This window comes from Lithobates pipiens, unplaced genomic scaffold (assembly GCF_037356315.1).
Source record: "Lithobates pipiens isolate NorthernLeopardFrog02 unplaced genomic scaffold, aLitPip1_a1.2 Scaffold_8, whole genome shotgun sequence".
Taxonomy (NCBI): Eukaryota; Metazoa; Chordata; class Amphibia; order Anura; family Ranidae; genus Lithobates; species Lithobates pipiens.
In genome coordinates this window covers 598,779,174-598,807,100 of record NW_027507903.1, presented here as the reverse complement: position 1 = coordinate 598,807,100, position 27,927 = coordinate 598,779,174, and the positions used below count along the sequence as shown (strand labels likewise).

The 27,927-nt window shown below is 43.3% G+C and overlaps 1 protein-coding gene across 8 annotated transcripts in view; it reads right to left on the bottom strand.

The window, feature by feature from the left end:
* Window positions 1–27,927, bottom strand: part of LOC143961269 (uncharacterized) — a 217,974-nt gene that overhangs the window by 167,357 nt on the left and 22,690 nt on the right. For 7 of the 8 annotated variants that reach the window (XM_077470512.1, XM_077470513.1, XM_077470518.1 and 4 more), the window contains exons 2-8: window positions 23,963–26,461; window positions 23,061–23,176; window positions 18,577–18,638; window positions 12,022–12,149; window positions 9,923–9,976; window positions 4,661–4,813; window positions 1,733–1,846 (exon numbers count right to left, since the gene is read on the bottom strand). In XM_077470512.1, coding sequence (XP_077326638.1) covers window positions 1,733–1,846; window positions 4,661–4,813; window positions 9,923–9,976; window positions 12,022–12,149; window positions 18,577–18,638; window positions 23,061–23,176; window positions 23,963–26,461 — 3,126 coding nt within the window. The remainder of the gene's footprint in view (window positions 1–1,732; window positions 1,847–4,660; window positions 4,814–9,922; window positions 9,977–12,021; window positions 12,150–18,576; window positions 18,639–23,060; window positions 23,177–23,962; window positions 26,462–27,927) is intronic. The other variant, XM_077470515.1, reaches the window with a different exon arrangement.

The following is a 27,927-nucleotide window of genomic DNA, read 5'->3' as shown; positions in this document are numbered from 1 at the left end:
TCTAGGAGAGGGAACATCGTAAACGGCGTTAACCCCCAGTATATTAGGGGTGCCGTTACATTGGTTGGCAGCGGCGGGATCTTCCCTCCAGTTACTGGGACACTTCAAACCACCACAGTAAATGACCAGCTATGCAGCCTGCAGGAAAGCCACACTGATGTTATATCTTCTAATTTATGTTCAACAAATTTTGCAATGCTTAATTACTTTGTACTTGTTCTGAAAATCTAAAAAGGTAAACAGCAAGCACCATGCTTGGCGCTCACAGTTCACTCAGCTGAATATTCATTCACTTTCCTAACACTGAACAGCCTCTCAGCCAATCAGGTTCTCAGGTCTGTTACCCGTCACCTGATTGGCTGAAACTACAGGCGCTGCGATTGGACACCTATTAGGCATCCCATCATAGGAGAGGATGGAAGGAGTGGACAGGAAAAGACATCAGAGACATGGAGGAAACTGCTGGCCGCCGTCACCCACTGCCCCACTGAGACAGGGTAAGTGCTGGGAGGGGGGGTACAGTGGCAGCATTTGATGGGCACAGTGGCAGGAGTCGATGGGCACAGTGGCAGCATTTGATGGGCACAGTGGCCACAGTCGATGGGCACAGTGGCAGAATTTGATAGCACAGTGGCAGCATTTGATGGCACAGTGGCAGCATTTGGGGGCACAGTGAGAGTATTTGATGGCACAATGGCTGTGTTTGATGTGTTTGATCACTTCACCTCGGCACCGCACAGTCCTCTGGGACCTGTCACGTGTCCCAAATGACTGTGCGGCGTATCACGGCACGCGGCACTGCTCGCGCAGTGGGTGCCCACAGTAAGAATGCCGACACCGCAAGCGGTGCGGGGAACGAGGGGGGGCTTCGTTCCACCGCATCGCTGGACCCTGGGACAGGTAAGTGTCCAATTATTAAAAGTCAGCAGCTGCAGTATTTGTAGCTGCTGACTTTTACTTTTTTCTTTTTTAGGGGGCACCCCACTTTAAAGTGAAACATTGCAGCTTCAATCTCACTCTGTCTGTTTTTGCTTGTTGTGTGCAAGCAAAGGATTTCTACACAGGCATGGAAATACCAGAGACATTTACTGCAGAACTGTTATAGCCAGTGTTAATTCTCACCTCCATCCAATAGAGGGCACCCAGGGGATATGGATTACAATAGACTTTTGTAGAGAATTGTGGTGCGGGTAGATGGCTGAACAGATTGATGTTGACGTGAAACTGCAATTCTCAGGAGAGGGCCAAGAAATGTATGTGTTTGTGTCTGGGGGTGGGAGACCAGGGCTGAGACCAACTGTGGCACACCTGAGCGTAGTGACTAGTGAGGACAGTAGGTAGGCGATCTTTATCTGAGAGCAGGGGAGGCAGAGCAGATGCTATTCTGGAGCCTTGGATTGTGACCTAGATTGGGGGAAGTCTGTGGAGCAGTTATAAAGCCACACACTGAGGATATCCCTTGAGAGTGGGAAGCCCTTTTTTCTGGCACTTGGACAGAAAGCCTCTGCTTACACGGGACTGGTGAGTGGTTTCTGGCCATGCATACACTTCAGTTATTATCAGATCTTGCACAAACCGTTCAAAGGACACTACCCTGAGCATTCCAACGCAAAGCTTGCTCTAAGTTCTTCTAATTTTATGATACTGTACATATCATTTTATAAATAGTTCAGTCACTCATAATAGACAATAAATAAAAGACAGCTATACAGCAGTACAATTGAGGAATTACCTGGTACAGTGAGAGGCGTTGTGCTCATTGAAGAAAATACGTCGGTTGCAATAGTAGTTGATGTATCTGAAGTAGAGGAGGAAACAGTTTCCATAGAAAATTCTGGAAATTGTTCTGTGGATACAGTAATAGATACAGTAATAGATGTTTCTGTGAACAATAGATCTGAAGTTGAAGAGAAAACCGTTGTTATAGAAGATGTTAAAGATAATCGGGCTTGGTCGTGATGGTGAAGCATTACTATCTTTAAACATTCTATTATAAGTGAAATTTTGGTGTATTGTAGTGACCTGAAGTAAAACTGGAAAGTGAACACATGAGATGGCTTCATGGTAACTACATAAAAAACATTTACCAAAAACTGTTTTCTCTATTTGGATTGTAACATACGTAAGAAACTCCCCTCGTTATATTGAGACACAAGAGCTAATCACAGGCACAGTGGCTGTATTTGATGGAAACAGTCGCAGCAATTGATGGACACAGTGGTGGCAATTGATGGGCACAGTGGCAGCAATTGATGGGCACAGTGGCGGCAATTGATGGTACAGTGAGGCTGCAATTGATGTTTTTTTTTTTCAGTTTGTTTGCGCCCCGCCCCCAAACAAAATTGACCACCAGCAGCCACTGGTAGGATTCCTCCTCTCAAACCCAGTTTATGTAGTTGCAGCCCAATACTTAAAGTGATTCTAAAGATTGTGATATGTTTTTTTTAAATAACAAACATGTTATACTTACCTGCTCTGTGCAAAGGTTTTACACAGAGCAGCCCCAATTCTCTTCTTTTTGGGCCCCACACTAGTGGTTCTGGCTCCTCCCTCCTACCCCCAATAGCAAGCCTCTTGTTATGGGGCACTCAAGCAGGCTTGCTCCTGGGCTGTGCTCCTATGTATGGACCTTTTCCATACACACAGAGTGTGACTCTTTCCTCATTGGCTCACTGGTTGACATCGACAGCAGCAGGAGCTAATGGCTCCCAATGCTGTGTGTGACAATGAGGAGAGAAAAACTCAGGCGAGCTGCTGCTCTTGTTCCCATCACTGGATCAAGATGGGGTTCAGGTAAGTACTGTATTAGGGGGCTGTGGGGGAGGGAGCTGCACCCAGAACATGTTTTACCCTAATGCATAGAATTCATTAAAGTGGTGTTGCCACCAAAAACAAAAACAAAAAAAATTGCTTAAAATTCATAAAAAAAAAAAATATGTAATAATTGGAATTTTTTTTTTTTTACTCACCTCTAAATGCCTGTTGCTAGAGGGTCCCTCGTAGTCTGCCTCCTTCAGTGCCCGGGCACTGACATCACTTCCCCTTGGCGCCGCACAGTCATCTGGGACCTGTCACATGTCCCAGATGACTGTGCGGCATATAGCAGCACACGGTGCTGCTCGGGCATGCGCAGTGGGTGCCTGGCTGTGAAGCCACAGCCGGGTGCCCACAGTAAGAATGCTAGTGTCGCGAGGGGATCTGGGAACGAGGGGGGGGTTCTTTCCCTCACATCACTGGACCCTGGGACAGGTAAGTGTCTAATTATTAAAAGTCAGCAGCTTTTACATTTTTTTTTTTTTAGGGGCACCCCACTTTAAAGTGAAACATTGCAGCTGCAATCTCACTCTGTTTTTGCTTGTTGTGTGCAAGCAAAGGATTTCTACACAGGCACGGCAATAACAGAGACATTTACTGCAGAACTGTTATAGCTAGTGTTAATTCTCACCTCCATCCAATAGAAGGCACCCAGGGGATATGGATTACAATAGACTCTGAGGAAAATTGTAGAGAATTATGGGGCGGGTAGTTTTCTGAACAGATTGTTGACGGGAAACTACAATTCTCAGGAGAGGGCCATGTATGTGTTTGTGTCTGGGGGTGGGAGACCAGGGCTGACACCAACTGTGGCACACCTGAGCGTAGTGACTAGTGAGGATAGTAGGTAGGCGATCTTTATCTGAGAGCAGGGGAGGCAGAGCAGATTATATTCTGGAGCCTTGGATTGTGACCTAGATTGGGGGAAGTCTGTGGAGCAGTTATAGAGCCACACACTGAGGATACCCATTGAGAGTGGAAAGCCCTTTTGTCTGGCACTTGGACAGAAAGCCTCTGCTTACACAGGACTGGTGAGTGGTTTCTGGCCATGCATACACTTCCGTTATTATCAGATCTTGCACAAACCTTTCAAAGGACACTACCCTGAGCATTCCAACGCAAAGCTTTCTCTAAGTTCTTCCAATTTTATGATACTGTACATATAATTTTCTAAATAGTTAAGGCACCCATGAAAGACAATAAATAAAAGACAGCTATACAGCAGTACAATTGAGAAATTACCTGGTACAGTGAGAGGTGTTGTACTCACTGAAGATACGTCGGTCGCAATAGTAACTGATGTGTCTGAAGTAGAGGAGGAAACGAGAAGTATGCTTTTTTTTAATTGTAGAATCATACCTACCTAGGTTGATGCAGCATCGTTCAGATGCTGCATCTGTCCCCTGGTGCCTCTAACACTGATAATCGTGTGATCAAACACCGTTAGATTGTGGCAGGATTACCTTAAAGTTGTTCTAAAGTCTAAACATTTTTTTATTCTAATACATTCCTTGCATTAAGATAAAAAATGTTTAGGCATTGGTTTTGGCTCCTCATTCCCCCTTTTACTTAGCTAAATCCTCATTTGATCCATCGCTTTGCACGTTTGTAGCCCTTCTCTCCCCTCATTTCCATGTCTCACTGGCCTTCCTGTGGCACCAGGGGCCATTGGCTTCTGCTGCTGTCAATCAAAGCCAGTTATAATGGAAGAGGGGTGCCGCTGTCTGTGTCAATGCATGCAGCAGCGGGGCGAGCATACACAAGTGCCACTTCCCATGGGGGCACTGCAAATAGAGGATGAGCCGGCCTTGGGGACCAATATATAGCAGTAGAATTGAGGAATTACCTGGTACAGTAAGAGGCGTTCTGCTTTCTGAAGATAATACGTCAATTGCAGTAAATGATGTATCTGAAGCAGAGGAGGAAAAAATTGCTGTAGAAGATTCTGGAGATTGTTGTTCTGTGGATACAGTAATAGTTGTTTCTGTGGACAATAGATCTGAAGTTGAAGAGAAAACAGTTGTTATAGATGTTAAAGATAATTGGGCTTCCGATGGTGAAGCATCACTATCTCTAATCAAAGATGTAAATATTCTATTATAAGTGATATTTTGGTGTATTGTAGTGACCTGAAATAAAACTAGAAAGTGAACACATGAGATGACTTCATAGTAACTACATAAAAAATCTTTAACAAAAACAGTTTTCTCTATTTGGATTGCAACATACGTAAGTTTTGCTTTTGGCTTCAGCTTAAGAAACTCCCCTCGTTATATTGAGACACAAGTGCTACAAGTTAGCTAATCTCAATTAGAGATGGGCCGAGCAATCCCTCAACCCGAATGGCAAACCCCATTAAAGACTATGGTAGCTGAGCAGGAAAAAGCAAAAGTGCCCATTTTGAAGGCTTTTGTGCAAGTACGGTAATTGGCAATAAAAGGGGTATGGGGGTCTGGGTACTACAATGGGGGACATGTATCAATGGAGGAGTGATTTTATTGATGCTTAAAGTGAAACAATAAAAATGAAAAATACCTTTAACCACTTCCCACCCAGCCAATGCACATATACGGCCGGGTGGGAGCCGTCTACTTCTGATAGGACGTTCAGGAACGTCCTTTAGAAGGAGCAGGATCCCGCGCGCGTGCCCGCGCAGCGGCGCGATCCGATGTGCTCGTGTCACCCGGACACGGCACATCTCAGATCGGCAGGAGGGCTCTGTGATTGGCCCTCCTGATCACATGACAGCCGTGTCCAATCACGGCCGTCATGTGATGTAAACAAACAGCCAGTTGCTAGGCAATCGGCTCCTCCTCTCCTCACACAGAAGTCATCACTGAGCAGAGGAGAGCAGATCGCTGCAGCCGTCTGATGATCAGTGAGTATGAGCTGTTTTTTACAGCTTTTTACTCACTGATCACCAGTCTAGTGTAAACACACAACACACCACACAGTATAAACACAGTCCCCACATATGTCCCCAAAACTTACATGTCCCCAAAACATACATGTCCCCAAATAATAAAAACACATGTCCCTAATAATAAAAACATGTCCCCCACATATGTCCCACTAAAATCACATGTCCCAATGATTATCTGCACACATATGTACGTGATCACCTGCACACATATGTACATGATCATTTGCGTACATATGTCCGTGATCACACAAACCAATTATTATACACTTAACGGAAATTTTTTTACCAAAAACATGTAGCAGAACACATTTTGGCTTAAATTTATGACAAAATTAGATTTTATTGGATTTCTTTTAAAATAGAAAATATTGTTTTTTTTCCAAATTTCCTCTTTTTTTGTGCTTATATCGCAAAAAAATAAAAAACGGAGTCGTGAATAAATACCACCAAAATAAAGCTCTATTTGTGCGAACAAAATGATAAAAATTTAATTTGGGTACAGTGTAGCATGACCGCGCAATTGTCACTGAAAGCGCTAGAGCGAGGAAAGCTGAAAATTGGGCTGGGAAGGAAGGGGGCGAAAGTATAGTATAGTTTGCCTGCAAAGTGGAACATCTGTAGCATATATAGCATATGCTGCAGCAAAACTGACATTTCTAAAAAAAAAAAAAAAAAAAAAAAAAATCCCCTTCAAAATGACTCATGGTTGCAATTGCCAGCACCCAGCTACTGAAAATAATTTTTTTTTAAATGGCATGGGGCCCCTCCTAAAATCCATACCAGACCCTTATCCAAGCTTGCAGCCTGGCAGGTTAGGAAAGTGGGGGATGAATGGGTGCCCTCCCTGAACCATACCAGGCCACATACCCTCAACATGGGGTGGTGGGTACTAGCAGAATCTGGAAGCAAGGGGGTCCTGATCCCACCCCCCATGTGAATGAGTATCGGGTACATAGTACCCCAACCCATTCACCAAGAATTGTCAAAAGTAATAAAAACACACATAGTTTTAAACAACCCCTGCAAATGTGGGTGTTTGACGAATGAGCTGAGCATCCATTGTTAGGTCCCAACTCACGCTCGAACCATTCGCCTAACGCTAATTTCAATATACACTTATAAAAAATCCAATTAAAGTAACGTGGTTCACCATTTCTCTATATTTTTTTGAAAGGAAATAAATGGAACATTGTTTTGTGTGTTGTGATAAATGTTATCAAAACAGTCTATTTGACATACTGCATGACACACTGGGGCCCAACTTGCAGGAAGGCACTGCATTCACAAAACACCCCTGGATATCATATATTAGGAAAGGTGACACCTTGTGTACACATTGCTGGAGAAGAAGAATTGAAAGACATAATCCCATTAAAGACCAAGAAAGAGGGGGACGTGTCCAGATGTGAGCCACAGCAGACATGTCTAAGAGAGGGTCCAGTAATCCTGATCCTAGTCTATCGCCATCTTTGCTGAAAATAAACTAGTGAGCCTCCAAACCTCTTCTGGCAGTTCCTCCACGTCCCCTGCTCCAGCCCCAGCCAAATATATTTTGGGGAACTGACACTCGATTTAGCAGTGCTAATCAGGGCCATGGCCTGATCATCCTGATCCTAATCCATCGCCATCCTTGCTGAAAAAAGCTTGGTGAGCCTACTAATCTCCTCTGGCAGTTCATCCACATCTCTTACTCCATAGCAGCAGTATATGGATCTGCCTACCTGAACTTGCCTGTCTAAAACCAATAGTTTTACATTATTCATAGACCTCAATAAATTAAGTTCAATCAGTTCAATCAATTGAAAGGTACTTCAATATCCAATTGTCCAAACAGGCTCCCACCTCTGATGTCACAAACCCAGTTATATGCTCCACAGACCATGATTCACTTGATGAAACAGACAGACCTGCACTTGCCCACCTTGAAGAACTGTATGCCGAGAACTATAATGCCGACCTTGAATAGCTCACTCAACATTGCTCTACTTCACCCCAGTCAGATATACCACATTACACCCAAAATCTATTTTTAATCCAACACATAATAAAGGTCCCTATCTACTGACCTTTTATCAGGTTGTCTATTCAGACTTGTACAATATTGACACCATGCACACTCATAGCAAATCAAACCTTTCCCCATTGGAACACAAAGCATTAGAGCAATTGACCCAGAATGACTCTGTTGTCATCAAACCTGCAGATAAAGGGGGTAGTATAGTGATTCAGGAGAAGGATGATTACATACTTGAATACTCTCTGATACTAATACCTACGCCATGCTTCCTGCTCCCTAGTGACCCTATATTCTAGTTTACTTTTGAAGCCACTACACTTGTTGATCAAGCCCTCACAGATGAAATAATTTCCAAATCAGAAGCCTTGTTCTTTGAGAAACAGTTCTACAAAGTTCCATACTTCTATCTTTTGCCGAAAATTCATAAAGATCTTACTCATCCTCCAGGCCATCCAATAGTAGCCACCATGGACAGCATTACCAGTGTTTTTTCCATATATATTGATCAATTTCTCCAACCTATGGCACAGAATCTCCCTTCCTATATACCCGATGGACCCCACCTACTTGAGATGCTTAAACCTTACTCATGGGATAAAAACTATTGGTGGTTGTCCCTTGATGTGTCGTCATTGTGCACATTGATACCTCATGATGTAGGAGTTAGGGCTGTGAAACACTTCCTAGCCAATGACCCCTTCACTAACCCCCAACGGACCAACTTTATACTTGAAGCCCTAGTTTTCTGTCTCAAACATAATTATTTTGAGTCAGAAGGGGTACACTACCTTCATCCAAAATCCAACCGTGTGTATGAGACAATAGATGGTATTTTACACCCATGTGCCTACACAAAATATGCCCATCTATTTCATATTCCTGCTGGAGATGTACCACGCCTGCGGCGGGCTTTATACATATTTTTTGGAGCTGTTCCGAGATTACCACATTCATTCGGACAGTCACTACAGTTCAGATTCCATTGAGGGTAGAAATATGTTTGCTGGGGCTTATAGATCCACTGGCTCTGGCCGAGCAGTTAAAACTCTTTTGTGGATACTACTTTATTATGCATGCAAGGCCTTCATCATGCGATGGAAATCCTCCTCCACACCATTAATTAACTTATGGAAACATCTGGTCAATTCAGCCCTGCCATTATACAAAACCACCTATTTGTCTAAAGGTTGTGTCAAGAAATTTCATAAAGTGTAGAACATTTGGGTGCAATCTGCTCATACTAATGCTGATTCTTCGGGTGACTAGTTAACACTTGAAAACAATATACACACCTACTCCCGGTGCTGGTTTTTCTCTTTTTTAATTAGTTAACACTTGGATAGGTAATTAACGGTATATATATTGTTGTTCAACTCTACATTTATGTGTCATTAGAGGGAGTCTTTCCTGGCACATAAGATATGGGAGAGTGTGTATTTTCATAAATTCCCAAGTTTAGCTGTGTGGGATGTTTGAGAGGGAGAGTGGCCAATAAGAATCCTAATATTTCAGCCTGCATGGGTGGTTAGAGCGTACCAATTATTGTTTAGAGTGCCTTGATTTAGCTAGGTTGTTTATATTGTGAGTTTATTGTGCTTTTGTTTCTGTTATTTTTTAATTTTTTTTGCTATGCAATTGAGCCTGGGTATGCCCAGTAGGCTCTGTTATCTACTGTTAACTTCTAAACCTGCAACAAAAATAATAACAAAAAAAAGACCAAGAAAGAGAATACTGGGCAAATATGTTTTTTTCTTTTTATGACTATCAAGAAAACATGATGCTTGATATAAAGCATTGTCAGTCAAAGGGTTAAACCACTGATGTGTTTTTCTGTCTCTGAGGGACTCTGTTAGGGAGATCCCTGCACATCAGCTTTTTCTCTTATGGAGAATGTAGTGAGAGGAGCTAGAACCCAGAAAAGTAATCAAGAACACTCAATACTCCCAAGTGGATGGCGATAGAGTTGGGAATTGTAACAGGAAGATCTCACTGTTGGAGTATCCAAAATATATAAGAAGCCAGCGGCTGACTCAGTCTACAGGATCCTCATACTACGGAATAACACTTTTGAATGGATTCATCCTTTAAATGTTTTTACTTAAATTATACCATTACCTGGTTTACCAGTTTGTCTATAAATATGCAAGAGGGAGAGAGAGAGAGTATACCTGTTGGATCTTCTGTCAGGGACTCAAAACTTGTTAGATTAAAGCAGAGCGTATCTGTAAAATGAAATAGTTAGTGTTATAGTATTTATGGTTAATGAAACAGCAGATCCGTTTGATTAGGTCTTCCTAGAATGTCTTAGTACATAGATACATAGTACTTAGAAACCAGCACTCTACACTGTGGCTTTCATAAGAAAAACATCCAGAGAACGCTAATATTTTCAGAAACAAGTTACTAATGGCAGTCACCATTTTTCTTATTACAGATTTCCTTTGAAAAAAAAAAATCATCATAAATCAACATTTTGGAGGGTTGTGTCTAACTCAACGTTTAGGGAGGGTGGTGTCAACTTAACATTTAGGGAAGGTGGTATCCAGCTCTACATTTAGGGAAAGTGGTGTCCAACTCAACATTTAGGAAGAGTAGTGTCCAACTCAACATTTAGGGAGGGTGAGGTCCAACTCAACATTTAGGAAGGGTAATGTCTAACTCAGTATCTAGGTAGAGTAATGTCCAACTTAACATTTAGGGATGGCAGTGTTCAACTCAACATTTAGGGAGTGTGGTGTCCAACTCAAAATCTGGGAGGGTAATGTCTAACTCAACATCTAGGGATGCTAATGTCTAACTCAACATTTAGGGAGAGTGGTGTCCAATTCAACTCTAAAGGGAAGGTGATGAGCTTTGAATTATGCCTTGTACACATGGTCGGAAATTCCAACGGAAAGGGGCCGATCGGATTTTCCGACAATATAATCCGATCGGCCCTTTTCCGTGTGGGCTCTATCGGACTTTTTCGGTCGGAATTTCCAATGGAAAAAAATTTGAGAGCAGGACCTTACATTTTCCAACAACAAAATCCGATCCGACTTTTTCCGATCGTTTGTAAAGAATTCCGATAAGACAAAGTGCCACGCATGTTCAGATCAAATTACGAGAGCAAAGCTATTGGCTACTAGCCGCAACGTAGTCCCGTTGCAATGAACGAACGTCATCACGTTTGGAACGATCAGATTTTCGGACAACTTTGTCCGACCGTGTGTATGCAACACCGGTTTTGGACAAAATCCATTGGAAAAAAATCAGACGGATTTTATTGTCAGAATGTCCAACCGTGTGTACGGGGGCTTAGAGTTGACCATGAGTTCGATATAACCCAACCTTTTCACTGTTTTGCACTTGACCAAACAAACTAGCTAGATTTGGCCTGTTCGCTAGTCTGGACTTCCAGCTGATGCAGTCAGAAGCCTGTCATTTAGAAGCAATATTATTACCGTCCTTAAAGTGGAGTTCCGCCCACCCCTTTAAAAATTAAAACTCAGCAGCTACACACACTGTAGCTACTGACTTTTAACATTAGGACACTTACCTGTCCTGGAGTCCAGCGATGTTGGCACCACAGCCAATGTTTACATCAGCTGGTCGGGTGCTGCCGCTGCCATTGCAAGTAAGGGGACCCAGCAGTGTAACCTTTCGACTTCACGGCTGAGTCCCTGCTGCGCATGCGTGAAGCACGCTGCACTCTCTCGCTGGCCCAGCAGAAGGGGACGAAGGAGGAGGGGAGCCGAGCTGCTGATGTAATTCACCACGCCCCGGTCTCCCAGAAGTGGGGACATGGTACCTGTAAAAAGTAAAAGATGCAAAGATGCCAAATGTAGCACTGGAGGGGGGAGGAATCAGATAAGTGGAAGTTCTACTTTTGGGTGGAACTCTGCTTTAAATCACTGATTCTTGCTGGCTTGCTTCAAATTGCAAACAATCCAAAGATGATCTCGGTGACACCATTGACCAAATATGGCCATGACAATACTTAGTCAGTGATGTCATCCAGGTCCCCAGGGCTGTCATTTTCAGTTACAGGAGAGGTTTCAGGGGAATGCTTTGTGCTTTGCCAGTCCTCCTTGTCCCCACAACACTTGCTGTTCCCCTTTCCTGGCAAGCCAGGCTGCATGCATAAATTAGAGTCTGGTATAAATTTTTAGGGGGACTCCATGACTTTTTGTTTTCTAAAAGTAGAGAATGCTTCTTTTTTTTGTTTACTGTCTCTAAGAAAAAACCCAGATACAAGATTTAGTAAACATATTTTGAGCATACTTACTATTATTGGTGCAACTTATTTGATATAGCATTTCATTCAGAATTTTGTCATAGAATTCTTTATCTTGTTGAGTAGTTTCGACATTAGATGGAATGAGAACCTCATGCTCCACAATAATACTTCCTTTTCTGCAAGAAAAAGGTTAAGTTCAAACTGTAAACCCGTACCAAAACACAACAAACAACAACACCAAGAAACAAATAAAATCATGAGATGAACTTGCTAATGCTGTATGGGAAGCACTGCAAGTATAGTAAAGTCAGAAAATCCTCATCATTTACAATACCTCTAAGCAGATATAAAACTTGTTTTGCTTTCCATTTTTAACTCTTTAGATGGTCTTATGATCAAGGCACCACTACCAAAGGGCATAGCCAAGTCCCTAATCTTTGCAGCAGAAGTGTAGCTTGAAAAAGAGCACTGCTTATTGGAAAATGAAGGAGCATCAGATCAGTGATGGTTCACCACCACTCATGCTGATCCTTCATTTTTACATCAGTACAGTGGATTAGAAGAGATGGATAACAGAAGAACTTTGTGAACTTAGACTAACTGTATCTATAAATACCATTTAAAGTGGTAAACATATTATATATTGCAGCATAACTAACAATCCTTAAGTGTGTTGGTAGCATTGGTTTCTATGAGGTAATCTATGAGGTGAACCTACACTGAACCCCCTCCCCATCCACCCATGCCTGTACCTGAGTCCTACGATCACCTGCTGTGAGGTCAGGTGATTGCTTTCCCGGTCCAGGGATTTGAAATCTCAGCAGCTTTCTCTCCTCTTCTTCAGCGCTGACAGGACGGCTAGGCGGGTTTTGAGTGGTCAGCACCGACTAATTAGAATGCTTCCCATACGTACCTTTACTTTTAGGAGATTAAACCGCTGGGATTGCAAATCCTTGGACCAGTGAAGGGGTGACCAAATGTGTCACAGCGGGTGATCGCGGGACTTCTGTATAGCAGGACCGGGGGGAATGGGGAGGGGGTCCTGTGTAAGTTCACCTTACAGATTTTCTGTAAAGGTGAACTTACTCTTTAAATTTGGTGCCGGGGGGGGGGTCCCCTTAAAGTGATTTAAAGTCTTGTTTTTTCTCTATTAACTTATGTTATACTTACCTCCTCTGTGCAGTTTGATTTGCACAAAGCAGCCCAGATCCTTCTCTTCTTGGGTCCCTCTTCGGTGCTCCTGGCTCCTCCCTCCTGTTGAGTGCCCCGAGTATCCAAGCCAAGTTGCAGCTCCCTGTGTCCATTCAGACACGGAGCCGCCTTTTGGCCCTGCCCCTTCTCTTTCTTGATTGGCTACCTGACTTTTATTGACAACAGCGCAAGCCAATAGAGCCGCTGCTGTGTCTTAGCCAATCAGGATGGCCAAGACACTTGTGGACATCGCTGGACAGAGATAGGGCTCAGGTGAGTATTAGGGGGGCTGAGGGGGGCTCCTGCACACAGACGGTTTTTATATCTTTATGCATAGAATGCATGAAGATTAATAAAAAACTTCTGGAAACCATTTTAATGTGCCTATAAATTGGCACATCTGTAGCATATATAGAACATGCTGCAGCAAAAGGGACATGTCTAAAAAACAAAAAAAAACGAGTCAAATCCCATTTAAAAATGACCCGAGGTTACAATTGTCGTCACCCAGCTATTGAAAAAGAAAAAAGAAAAAATAGCGTGGGGTTCCCCTTCAAATCCATACCAGAACCTTTGGGTCTGGTATGGATTTGAAGGGGAACCTCACGCCAAAATGAAAAAAAAAACAAAAACTACCCCCCCCCCCCGAAAATTCATACGAGACCCTTACCCAGGCATGCAGCCTGGCAGGTCAGGAAAAGGGGGGAATAAGCGAGTGCCCCCCCTCTCAACCATACCAGGCCACATGCCCTCAACATGGGGGGTGGGTGCCCCATGTTGATGGGGACAAGGGCTTTATCCCCACAGCCGCGGCCTGTGGTTGTGGGGTCTGTGGGCGAGGGGCTTATCGGAATCTGGTAGCCCCCTTTACCAAGGGCCCCCCCATATGTGAATGAGTATCGTGTACATAGCACCCCTACCTGTTCACCAAAAAAGTGTACAAAAAGTAATTAAAACAAGATACAAGTTTTTGACAAATCCCTTATTAAAAAAAATAAAAAACGGTGTCCCTTGATGTAAATCGATTGTCAATCACAGCGCACATCGAACCGAAAAAAAAACCCCGCTACGCCTTCTGGGACAGCCCCCCACCGAATAATAAAGATAAGGGGGGGCACCTGGCTACGTCACCTGGTGGCCCCGCCCCTTCTGATGCCACAGGCTATTGCATGCTGGGCCTGTGACATCAGAAGGGGGAGGTGCCACCAGGTGATGAAACTATCTGTCCCTGCCCCTTACCTATATCAGAAAAGAGCAGAGGAGGCATTCGGCGGGAGGGGTCACAGAAGACGGAGCGGTTTTTTTTCGGAGTCGATGGGCAATGTGATTGACGATGGATTTACATCAAGGGACCTTTTTTTTTTTTTTTTTTTTTTTTTTATTAATAAAGGATTTTTCAAAAACTCATTCACATAAGGGGGTGTCCCCAAACAGGCACATGTTTGGCCCTAACCATCACTAGTTTACATACATAAGTGTTATTGAACCCACAACAGTAAAATCAGTCTGTATATGCCGTAAAGCATGCTTGTTATACTCACTGTGGAACTTAAGGGGTTAATCCTCTGCATTGTGTGAAAAGGTTGTTTGATCCTGTCTTCTCTGATCCTCCCCTTCTTCCACAGTCCCCCATTCATCTCCTGATAAAACAGAGCCTTGGGGGCCAGCTGCACATGCTCAGTTTGGTGTCTATTGGTAGAGAGTTTTTTTTTTTCTTGGGAGAGTGCATGTGATCAGCACAGGGCCTATCAGCACTGTCCAGACAGAGGGTCAGGAGTCTTGCAGCCTTAAAGGACAATCAGGGGAGAATAAAAACTCCTCCTACAAGCTTTAACCAGACACTGTTAGAAGTCATAAGACGGCACAGTGGCATAGTGGGGTGGCACAGTGGCGTAGTGGTTAGCACTCTCACCTAGCAGTAAGAAGGGTCACTGGTTCAAATCCTAACCACGGCACTACCTGCCTGGAGTTTGCATGTTCTCCCTCTGCCTGTGTGGGTTTCCTCTGGGTATTTCTATTTTCTCCCACTCTCCAAAGACATGCTGGTAGGTTAATTGGCTTCTGTCCAAAATTGGCCCTAGTATATGAATGGGGACCTTGGATCATGGGCTCCTAAAGGGTAGGGACCAATGTGAGTGTGCAATGTACAGGGATAGGGACAATTGTAGACACTCACTCAGGTTGAACTAGATGGACTGGTGTGTTTATTCAACCTTACTAACTATGTAACTATGCTATATACTGCTGATTAGGAATTGGCTGTACAAACAAATGGGGGGGGGGGAGTTTGGCCTCAGGGGGTCACTCTCGGATCTCCGTCAAAATATACTCCAGCAAGATGTTCCAATAGAGCTCAGAGAATAAATATAAGAGCAACCATAGTGTAGTATGTCTTTAAAATTCACTACTTTATTAAAAGGTTAAAATTACTCACAAACGAAAATGGGGTAAATAGGCAGTATTAGCAGCAAGACAATTCAAATCGACCGCTCTGGTGCGAGCGTCACTTCCGGTCTCCGTATCCTACGCGTTACGTCAGGAGCTGGGATATAGGAGCATAGAGCAGGAAGTGCACTATAAAGGAGGACTGGGCGGGTTTGTCTTTGCTCTATGCTCCTCTATCCCAGTTAAAGTCACCGGAAGTGACATAACGCGTAGGATACAGAGACTGGAAGTGACGCTCACACCAGACTGGTCGATTTGAATTGTCTTGCTGCTTATACTGCCTATTTACCCCATTTTCGTTTGTGAGTAATTTTAACCTTTTAATAAAGTAGTGAATTTTAAAGACATACTACACTATGGTTGCTCTTATATTTATTCTCTGAGCTATATTGGAATATCTTGCTGGAGTATATTTTGACGGAGATCCGAGAGTGACCCCCTGAGGCCCCCCCCTTCCACCCCCTTTCCTGGGACTCCTGATATATCTAAGAGGAGGCTGCATATAGGCAATATTTTCTAAAGCGGGAAGGTAATTAACCAGTGTGCACACTTATGCGTGGAATCACTTATGTGGAGGAAGAACCTCTGAGACATTTCTCAGCACAGAATCACTTTAGATGTTTATGTGACATCATCACAGGACTGTGTTCACGTCATTAACAGCTGGATATAGTCCAATTGTTCTGCTATTTTTTTACATTCAGCACTTTCTGTATATAGAGTTTTGATCTATAGTTTGATTATTATATGCTTTCCTATTAATATTTTGTGTTATACTAAGCACTTTGCTTGCATTTTTTGCACTTTATCATTGTCACCAGTCACTAGTTTGCGCTTATTTAGTCAGTAACTGTTTATATTCCAGTCACTTTGGTTTTGCTGTGATGCACTCAGCACTTTTTGCCGTAGAAGTCTGATTTATAGTTAGACCACTGAATGTGGATTTATATGTACTATTGCACTTAGCACTATTATTATATCATAGAGATATAAGTTGCACCCTGTATTGTGACAGTTATCATTGTGTACACACTGTTGTAAGCACTTTCGATAGAATTTACATCGGGATAAGAGCTCTCCTCTACCATACTAGTTTGAATACATACCATCTGATATATCTCCATCTGAATAATTAGCTCTCTAACATTTTCTTATAAGATTCAATTTTTCTGGAAGCGCAGCACCACCATTGTTTCTTTTAGTCTATATACATGAGCTGGTGTCTCATGAAAGTGCTTGCGGCATCCACTAAATAAGAGCATTCCTCACAAATCCTATTTAAGTGCAGGAGCCCATTGAATATTTAAAGTACAAACAGGCATGCTCAGAACCAATGCAAAAGATCAGACAACAATACAGAAGTTGACCAAAGGTGGCGGTAAAGAGCAGAAAAAACACATGATTTGGTGAAAGTTGGCTGAAAAAGTCCTGCTGTGTGTATGCAATACAAGTTCAGGGCCGACGGCCCTTTGTACAAAAATCCAAGGGAAAGTCCTATCGTGTGTATGAGGCTTTACTTTCACTTAGGAACACTATACCTCTGCATGTAAAATCCTTAAAGGGACTGTAATTAAGCGCACCACCATAGAGCTTGGGCCCCACCGCATGGCCAGCAGAAGGATGAGTGCAAGGAATTGGTTAACTACTAACTGCTGTCAGAGTAATCATCCTCAGAGTTTCTTCATATCCAGAGACACTCCTTCCGGGTTAAATACAGAGTGCACTTTCTCACTTATGTCTTATCATTCTTGATACTGTTTTATTGCTGATATTATTCTTAGTTTGATGTACTTTTGTCATTGAATTTAGAGCGATAACCCTCTTTTTCACAGATTGATTCGTTCTTGCACAGTTGCTTACCCTTCATCTGTACCAATATATTTTACTGGCAGTTCAATGGCTTGGTGTAAATTCAGTTTTTTTTTTTTTGTTTTTTATAGTTGTGTTCAGGATATTTATATTGATGCATACATAGCTGCCTGCCTGGTGTGTTAAAGAGTGAAGAATTGTTCTCAGAGTTGTGGAACAAGAATAGAGAACCCAATACATCAAGCAGATCCTTCCGGGATAAGCGCTACACTAATATGAATTACATTGGTAAATTTAATAGATTGAAATAATAATTTTTAGTGAAGAAAAATCAACCTAATCAGAAACCCCTTCAAGCAATATTAAAGAAAGTCATTACATTTTTCAGTATACTGTATCATTTCTTCAACTCAACCAGTGGTGGATCATAGATAGTGAATTATTTGTTAAAATATTTTTTGAAAAAGTTAAATCACAATTGGGATTGAATGAATATCAGACTGCCATGTGTATTCCCAGCTTGTCTTCTACACCCCAATATTCAATTCCCAAGTCTAATCAATAATTTATCTGTTCTGCAGGTTGTATATTGTGGCAGTGTTTTTTACAGTGGCGGCCCATCCATTAGGGGCGCACATGAGCCGCCCCCCCTATCCATGCGTCCAGCCCCTAAATCTACATGCAGGGCACTGGACACATGGATTCCAATGGGGGGCGTTTTTTTTTCTTAAAGCACGTGATTAGAGGAGCCAGAGTCTCTAATAGACTTAAAAAAAGGGTGTGCATGCGGCGCAGAGCACTGCACTCCGAGCCCACCCAGTTGTGTGACCATAGCAAATTAATATTTGCTATGGTTACTCCGATTCTCCTCCTGGCCAATCAAGAAGTGGGTCCTGAGACCCATCACCTAATTTCCTGAAAGGACAGGCAATCCTATTGGATGCCTAGGAGGAGGAGGAGGGAGGAGACGCACGATGGAAGCCACCGTGATGCAGAGGAGGAGGAGACATGATACAAGCCATCGCCCATAGAAGTGCTGCCCGCAACCTAGATGGGGTAAGGATGGGATGGTGCTAGTGCCGACCGGGGGGGGGGGGTGTTTGGGGGCTTCACAAAAAAAAACAGCCGCCACTGGTTTTGTATAACCTTATTACTTACTTAATTGTTAGTATGTTGATTTTCACAGCCACTGACAGTATTATTTGGTAGAACACTTTCATCTGTAAGGCAAAGATATCATGTTAAATACAAAGAATCAAAAACTGTTCGCCTCACCTTGGACCTCGTACATCACTAATTACCAACTGACATATCAGTATGGATGTCACACCATTTCCTAAAACGAAATATTTTTTAAACTTAGCTCATAATATTTCTTCTTCCATTACCTTCTGCCTCAATATTTTCTTTTCAATTCGTTTTTACTAGGTATTTAACACTACAACATTGAGACAGTAAAACTGATGCCGCGTACACACGATCAAACAATCGGGTGGAAAAGTCCAGCAAACTCAAGTCCGCCGGACAATCCCCCCATGTGTAGCCTTCGGCGTACTTTTTTAACCCGAAAGTACAGCAGACTTAGAAAGTAGTTTTGCACTCCAATCTTCCCGCCGGACTTGCATTTCGGCCGGAGAAAAGTTTGCTCATTTTGAGACCGTCTCCAGGTAGGCGGGGCCCGCGAAGGATGCGTCGCGGGCCCCGCCACCTGGTATGGACTTAAAGAGGAACCCCAACGCCGAAAAATTTGGCGTGGGGGTCCCCCCCAGGTCCACATGAGACCCTTGTCCGAGCGCGCTACCCGGCCGGCCAGGAAAGGCGTGGGGATGAGCTTGTCCCCATGTTAATGAGGATAAGGGCCTCTTCCTGACAACCCTGGCCGTTGGTTGTCGGGGTCTGCGGGCGGGGGGCTTATCGGAATCCGGGAGCCCTACCCATTCACCTGTAAAATAAAGTACAAAAAAACACAACACACAAGGGTTAAAATCGTTTATTGCACAGCTCCGGGGGTCTTCCGTCTTCGGGCGTCTTCTCGCCGGACTCCTCATCTATCTTCTGCTAGCTCTTTTACTAGCAGAGGAGCCTGGCTTTCTTCTTCGCCGCCGCCCTTTTCTTCCGACTTCGGGGGTCTTGTCGGGGACCGGGCGTGTGGCGACTTATATAGGGACATCATCGGATGATGTCCCCGCCTATTATGATGTCACAGTCCCAGCATCCTCTGGGACTGTGACATTATAATAGGCGGGGACATCATCCGGTGATGTCCCTATATAAGTCGCTGCGCGCCCGGTCCCTGTCATTGTGAGCGGAGGGAGCGACGAGGCAACATCTGAAGAGAAGAACAGAAGAACAGAAGGCGGTGACGGCGACAGCGACGACAGCGGCAACAGAAGACCGGGCCACCGCCTGTAAAAGAGCTATAAGAAGGTGCGGTGGCCCGGCAGAAGAACCGAAGAGGGGGACAGGACCCCCGAAGTCGGAAGAAGAGGGCGGCGAAGAAGAAGAAAGCCGGGCTCCTCCGCTAGTAAAAGAGCTAGCAGAAGATAGCGGAGGAGTCCGGCAAGAAGACCCCCGAAGACGGAAGACCCCCGGAGCTGTGCAATAAACTATTTTAACCCTTGTGTGTTGTTTTTTTTGTACTTTTTTTTTACTTTTTTTGTACATTTTTTACAGGTGAATGGGTAGGGGTACATTGTACCCCATAATCATTCACATAGGGTGGGGGGCCGGTATCCGTGGGCCCCCTTATTAGATATTGGCACTGAAGTGTCAGTTAGTGAGAAGTATAAGGGAATACGTATAAACACTAATATTAGGATTAATTATGTGATATGGTTTGGAAATTTGCTACTTTACACTTGTGAGGGAATATTTGTGTAATTTTTTGTGGAAACAACACATTAAGGGGAATCAAAACAATCTATAAAGAATTTATCTACATATCTGCTCCAATTCTTTAGTATTTTATTCCTTTAATGTTTAACCCTTGATTGAAGGTACTTGTTATAAATATAATTTATCACCTACCAGCAGAGGCTACTCTGCTGTTTGTATGGATGGATATACACTAATAGAGTGGTTAATCCATACATACAGACAGTAGGAAAAGTGCTGTGTTATTGATATAGATTTAGTTAAGATCTATATATGGGTGAAGCTCACTAATGGTATTTTCAATTGGTTCAAATATATTTATTGGAGGTAGCGCCAATAGCCCACACTAATTCTGTAATAAATTTCTAGCACGGTCTTTGTTAAAAGCCTCTTCGGATTTTCGTGCTGTGAGACAGCATTTATTTAATTTCCCTATAACTGTTTTCCTATCTACTATGTCCTTTTCCACAAGCGCGGCTATTTCTTATAAAATCCCGGATTCAGATAAGCCCCCGCCCGCAGACCCTGACAACCAATGGCCAGGGTTGTCGGGAAGAGGCCCTTGTCCTCATCAACATGGGGACAAGGTGCTTTGGGGTGGGGGGGCCGCAAGGCACCCCCCCATGTTGAGGGCACGCGGCCTGGTACGGCTCAGGGGGGGGCGCTCGCTCGTCCCCACCCCTTTCCTGGCCGGCCGGGTAGCGTGCTCGGACAAGGGTCTGATGTGTCATCTTCATCTCTGTAACATTCTCAAAATATGCCGATTGATAACCTCTTGCCAACCACATAACGAATATATTGGTGGCAATAAAGGGGAGCCTTAACCACTTCAGCCCCGGACCATTTGGCTGCCCAAAGACCAGAGAGTTTTTTGCAATTCGCCACTGCGTCGCTTTAACTGACAATTGCGCGGTCGTGCAACGTGGCTCCCAGACAAAATTGACGTTCTTTTTTCCCCACAAATAGAGATTTCTTTTGGTGGTATTTGAGCACCTCTGCGGTGTTTATTTTTTGAGCTATAAACAAAAAAAGAGCGACAATTTTGAAAAAAAACACATAATTTTTTACTTTTTGCTAAATATATAAAAAAAAACATGTTTTTCCTCGGTTTAGGCCGATACGTATTCTTCTACAAATTTTTGGTAAAAAAAAAATGCAATAAGGGTTTATTGATTGGTTTGTGCAAAAGTTATAGCGTCTACAAAACAGGGGCAGAATTACCCCATTCTTCCTCTCCGTGAGACGATCACGGGTATCCCCGCGGACATCAAGTCTGCAGGACCCACGATCACACTCACGGAGCTTGCAGCGCACGTTCACGCCCACAATGCCGCATCTTAAAGGTCAATGTACAAGTCTGTTAATATGCCTGTTTGTGCCCTTCTGCCGACGTATATATCGGCGTGAGCCGGTCGGCAAGGGGTTAAAGTGGTTTTAAAGTCACTGTGCCCAATTGCTAGAATCCCCTCTGTTTTGTGAAGCTATGTTGCACAGTGTATGTTGCGCAATACCTTAATTTAGAGTGCCACTGTCCAGTCACGTGATGTCCCGCTGCTCTCCTTCCCTGATCTGAGGACTACAGCGGGAGTGGCTGAGATTCCCCTCAGACATCAGGAGGAGAGGAGGAGAGCGGCGGGCAGTCATGTGACCGCACAGCAGCGCTCTGAAATAAGGTATTGAACTGGATGATTTTTATAAAACAAAGACACTGCGCAACATAGCTTCAAATAACAGAGGGGATTCTAGTATTAGGCACAGTTACTTTACACAAAATAGCAGTAGGAGTGAGGGGGTTGGGAGCAGATCGATGCTGACTCAAAAGCTGACAGGCAGGGAGGGAGGGGGAGAGGGAGTGACTGTGGGCTGACACAGTATCAGGTATGGATCAGCAGCCATGGTTACCTTGGTCAACACACACAGGGGGAACACAGGAAAAGGCAGGATCAACCAGGTCGTTTACAGCATAGAGAGGGACAAATGGCTTCACACAAGAACTTTACTGCATATCTTGCTTTAAAGAAACAGGATCATTTTATTAATTTTTTTTAGGGTTACAACCACTTCATCCATGATGGCTCCCAGCACAGTGACTGGTCTCTAGCTATGATGAGGTGCCTTTGACATGGGCTCCTGATCATGTGACCACTGTGACAGACAATCCAACTGGTCACATGATTGGCAAGTCTGTCCTGCCCCTTTGCATTAAGTTAAAGGGCCATGGTAGGTAGGTGGGAAGGGTTTAACCTACAACACCCCCAAGCTTCTAATTAACTCACTTGTTATTTCTCATCACGACTATTGTACCTCCCTTCTCATTGGCTTCTGTTAAACTCATCCACATTACCAAATACTTGGTGTCTGCCACCCTCTCTGCCAATACTTTCAAAAATTTCAACTTGGCCAATGAATGAAGTTCAAAATACTAACAACAACATACAAAGCCATCCACAACTTTGCCCTAAGCTACACCACCAAACTTATCTTAAAATATCACCCTAAAAGTCCTCTTCAATCCTCTAAAGAGCTCCTGATCACTAGCTCCTCCTTCAGCTCCTCTATGCTCACCAACTTTTTCAGGGCCTTCAAATTCTTCAGACCACTTGCTGTAATCCTAAGCTGCCATGGGCTGACTCCCAGGGGAGACATTATTATGTCGCCTTGGCTCCCAGTATGACCACACCCTCTGGAGGAGCAGAGGAAGGACCTGTGACACCATAGGATACAAAATAGAGATAAAACAAACAGTTACTGAATTCAGAAAAACATACCTGAACCACAAACCGATCTTTAAAAATGTTGTATGCTTCAGAGGATGTGTTAACAAAATCTTCTAAAAAAGTTTCATCGATGGTAACAGTAAGTTTGAATTTCAAAGTGTTGTCATCTGTAAAGAAAGAGACAGAGTAGGAGAAATGGCGCTTAAAGACTAACTCTATGCAACAAGTAAAGTGAATTTGTGAGTTTTAAAGGCCAAGGCTTTTTTTGAGAATTGAGTATTTACTTGAACTTGGAGTATTTGGTAAATTAACAGTTTTTATGAAAACAAACATCCTAATCCCCGGTACACACAATCCGATTATCGGACAAATGATCGTCCGGTTTTTTTTGCATGCTAATCTCACGTTGAATCTGATGAGTTGACTAAAGTCACGAAAATTTTCGTACGACAGAATAAAAAATTGGAATTGATGTCATGTGTTATAATGCATTTGTATTGCATTTTCGAATGACAGCTGTACTGATTAAACGAAAATCGTACGATCTGGCATCATATGGAAAAAATGTACGTGCATATGCGATAATATCAGATGAACTGTCCTGATCGGCTCTCAAAAGCTCTGTACTAACGATCAAATTATCGTACGATCGATTCTAAAGTGGCAGTTTTCATACGATTTTCGTATCCTGTGTACGGGGCATAAGGCTTTATGTACACAGGATGTATGAAAACCTCTTCTGAATGCAGAGAACCAGAGACTGACAGTCTCAGCTCAATGCTCAAAGTAGAAGGGAGAATTGAGTGATCAGCTGTGTTAGATTGCTCAGTTCTCAGTCTTAGAGACAGTGAGAGACAGATGCAGCATCACATAATGCTGCATCCTCCTAGGTAAGTATTATTTGAAAAAAACAAAAACCTTTTTTTAATACTGCTTTAATTTGGTCTACGTACTTGGGTGCGTCGTTGATTCCTTGTATGTTGTTGCTTCTGATGTGATTTCACTTTCAGGATCGTCAGTTGTTGCTTCTGATGGTATTTCACTTTCAGGATTGTCAGTTGTTGCTTCTGATGTGATTTCTATTTCAGGATCATCAGTTGGTGCTTCTGGTGTGATTTCACTTTCAGGATCATCAGTTGGTGCTTCTGGTGTGATTTCACTTTCAGGATCATCAGTTGTTGCTCCTTGTGTGATTTCACTTTCAGGATCGTCAGTTGGTGCTTCTGGTGTGATTTCACCTTCAGGATCGTCAGTTGGTGCTCCTGGTGTGATTTCACTTTCAGGATCGTCAGTTGGTGCTTCTGGCGTGATTTCACTTTCAGGATCGTCAGTTGGTGCTTCTGATGTGATTTCACTTTCAGGATCGTCAGTTGGTGCTTCTGGCGTGATTTCACTTTCAGGATCGTCAGTTGGTGCTTCTGATGTGATTTCACTTTCAGGATCATCAGTTGGTGCTTCTGGTGTGATTTTACTTTCAGGATCATCAGTTGGTGCTTCTGGTGTGATTTCACTTTCAGGATGATCAGTTGGTGCTTCTGATGTGATTTCACTTTCAGGATCATCAGTTGGTGCTTCTGGTGTGATTTCACTTTCAGGTTCATCAGTTGGTGCTTCTGGTGTGATTTCACTTTCAGGATCATCAGTTGGTGCTTCTGGTGTGATTTCACTTTCAGGATCGTCAGTTGGTGCTTCTGGTGTGATTTCACTTTCAGGATCATCAGTTGTTGCTTCTTGTGTGATTTCACTTTCAGGATCGTCAGTTGGTGCTTCTGATGTGATTTCACTTTCAGGATCATCAGTTGGTGCTTCTGGTGTGATTTCACTTTCAGGATCGTCAGTTGTTGCTTCTTGTGTGATTTCACTTTCAGGATCGTCAGTTGTTGCTTCTTGTGTGATTTCACTTTCAGGATTGTCAGTCGTTGCTTCTGATGTGATTTCACTTTCAGGATCATCAGTTGGTGCTTCTGGTGTGATTTCACTTTCAGGATCGTCAGTTGGTGCTTCTGGTGTGATTTCACTTTCAGGATCGTCAGTTGGTGCTTCTGATGTGATTTCACTTTCAGGATCGTCAGTTGGTGCTTCTGGCGTGATTTCACTTTCAGGATCGTCAGTTGGTGCTTCTGATGTGATTTCACTTTCAGGATCATCAGTTGGTGCTTCTGGTGTGATTTCACTTTCAGGATCGTCAGTTGGTGCTTCTGATGTGATTTCACTTTCAGGATCATCAGTTGGTGCTTCTGGTGTGATTTCACTTTCAGGTTCATCAGTTGGTGCTTCTGGTGTGATTTCACTTTCAGGATCATTAGTTGGTGCTTCTGGTGTGATTTCACTTTCAGGATCGTCAGTTGTTGCTTCTTGTGTGATTTCACTTTCAGGATCGTCAGTTGTTGCTTCTTGTGTGATTTCACTTTCAGGATCGTCAGTTGTTGCTTCTGATGGGATTTCACTTTCAGGATCATCAGTTGGTGCTTCTGGTGTGATTTCACCTTCAGGATCGTCAGTTGGTGCTTCTGGTGTGATTTCACTTTCAGGATCGTCAGTTGGTGCTTCTGATGTGATTTCACTTTCAGGATCATCAGTTGGTGCTTCTGGTGTGATTTCACTTTCAGGATCGTCAGTTGGTGCTTCTGATGTGATTTCACTTTCAGGATCATCAGTTGGTGCTTCTGGTGTGATTTCACTTTCAGGATCGTCAGTTGGTGCTTCTGGTGTGATTTCACTTTCAGGATCGTCAGTTGGTGCTTCTGATGTGATTTCACTTTCAGGATCATCAGTTGGTGCTTCTGGTGTGATTTCACTTTCAGGATCATCAGTTGGTGCTTCTGGTGTGATTTCACTTTCAGGTTCATCAGTTGGTGCTTCTGGTGTGATTTCACTTTCAGGTTCATCAGTTGGTGCTTCTGGTGTGATTTCACTTTCAGGATCATCAGTTGGTGCTTCTGGTGTGATTTCACTTTCAGGTTCATCAGTTGGTGCTTCTGGTGTGATTTCACTTTCAGGTTCATCAGTTGGTGCTTCTGGTGTGATTTCACTTTCAGGATCATCAGTTGGTGCTTCTGATGTGATTTCACTTTCAGGATCATCAGTTGGTGCTTCTGGTGTGATTTCACTTTCAGGATCATCAGTTGGTGATTCTGATGTGATTTCACTTTCAGGATCATCAGTTGTTGCTTCTTGTGTGATTTCACTTTCAGGATCGTCAGTTGTTGCTTCTGGTGTGTTTTCACTTTCAGGATCATCAGTTGTTGCTTCTTGTGTGATTTCACTTTCAGAATCGTCAGTTGTTGCTTCTGATGTCATTTCACTTTTCGGATCATCAGTTGTTGCTTCTGATGTGATTTCACTTTCAGGATCATCAATTGTTGCTTCTGGTGGATCACTTTCATATACTTCAGATGTTGTTCTAATACTATATTCACTTGGTCCTATGTAATTCTCTGAAATAGCTATAACTGTAAAAGACAAAACATTAGTTTAAAGACAGAATCCTGCATACCACTTAAATGGGTTCTGTTGTGTTCCTTTAGCTTACCTACAACAAGGATAGTGAAATCGATTGCAAGCAGCCATCACTACCCTTAAAAATGACGTTGTTTTGTAAGAAATAGCAATCCCACTGGTGCCCTCACATTTTTTAAATTATTTTATTCTATCTTTTCATGTGACAACACTGAAGAAATGACACTTTGCTACAATGTAAAGTAGTGAGTGTACAGCTTGTATAACAGTGTAAATTTGCTGTTCCCTCAAAATAACTCAACAAACAGCCATTAATGTCTAAAATGCTGGCAACAAAAATGATTATACCACTAAGTAAAAATGTCCAAATTGGTCCCAATTAGCGATGTCATGTGACTCATTCATGTTAAAAGGTCTCAGGTATGAATGGGGAGCAGGTGTGTTAAATTTGGTGTTATCGCCCTTACTCTCTCATACCGTTCACTGGAATTTCAACATGGCACCTCATGGCAAAGAACTCTGTGAGGATGTGAAAAGAAGAATTGTTGCTCTACACAAAAAAAGGCCTAGGCTATTAGAAGATTGCTAAGACCCTGAAACTGAGCTATAGCATGGTGGCCAAGACCATACAGCGGTTTAACAGGACAGGTTCCACTCAGAACAGGCCTCGCAACGGTTGACCAAAGAAGTTGGGTGCACCTGCTCAGCGTCATATCCAGAGGTTGTCTTTGAGAAATAGACGTATGAGTGCTGTCAGCATTGCTGCAGAGGTTGAAGGGGCAGGGTGTTAGCCTGTCAGTGCTCAGACCATACGCCGCACCCTGCATCAAATTGGTCTGCATGGCTGTCATCCCAGAAGGAAACCTCTTCTAAAGATGATGCACAATAAAGCCTGAAAATAGTTTGCCAAAGACAAGCAGACTAAGGATTACTAAAACCATGTCCTGTGGTCTGATGAGACCAAGATAAACTTATTTGGTTCAGATGGTGTCAAGCGCGTGTGGCAGCAACCAGGTAAGAAGTACAAAGACAAGTGTGTTTTACCTACAGTCAAGCATGGTGGTGGGAGTGTCATGGTCTGGGGCTGCATGAGTGCTGCCGGCACTGGGAAGCTACAGTTCATTGAGGGAACCATAAATGCCAACATGTACTGTGACATACTGAAGCAGAGCATGATCCCCTCCCTTCAGAGACTGGGCCGCAGGGCAGTATTTCAACATGAGAACGAACCCAAACAGACACCCAAGATGACCATTTCCTTGCAAAAGAAGCTGAGGGTAAAGTTGATGGACTGGCCAAGCATGTCTCTAGACCTAAACCATATTGAGCATCTGTGGGGCATCCTCAAAAGGAAGGTGGAGGAGCGCAAGGTCTTTAACATCCACCAGCTCTGTGATGTCATCATGGAGGAGTGGAAGAGGACTTCAGTGGCAACCTATGAAGTTCTGGTGAACTCCAT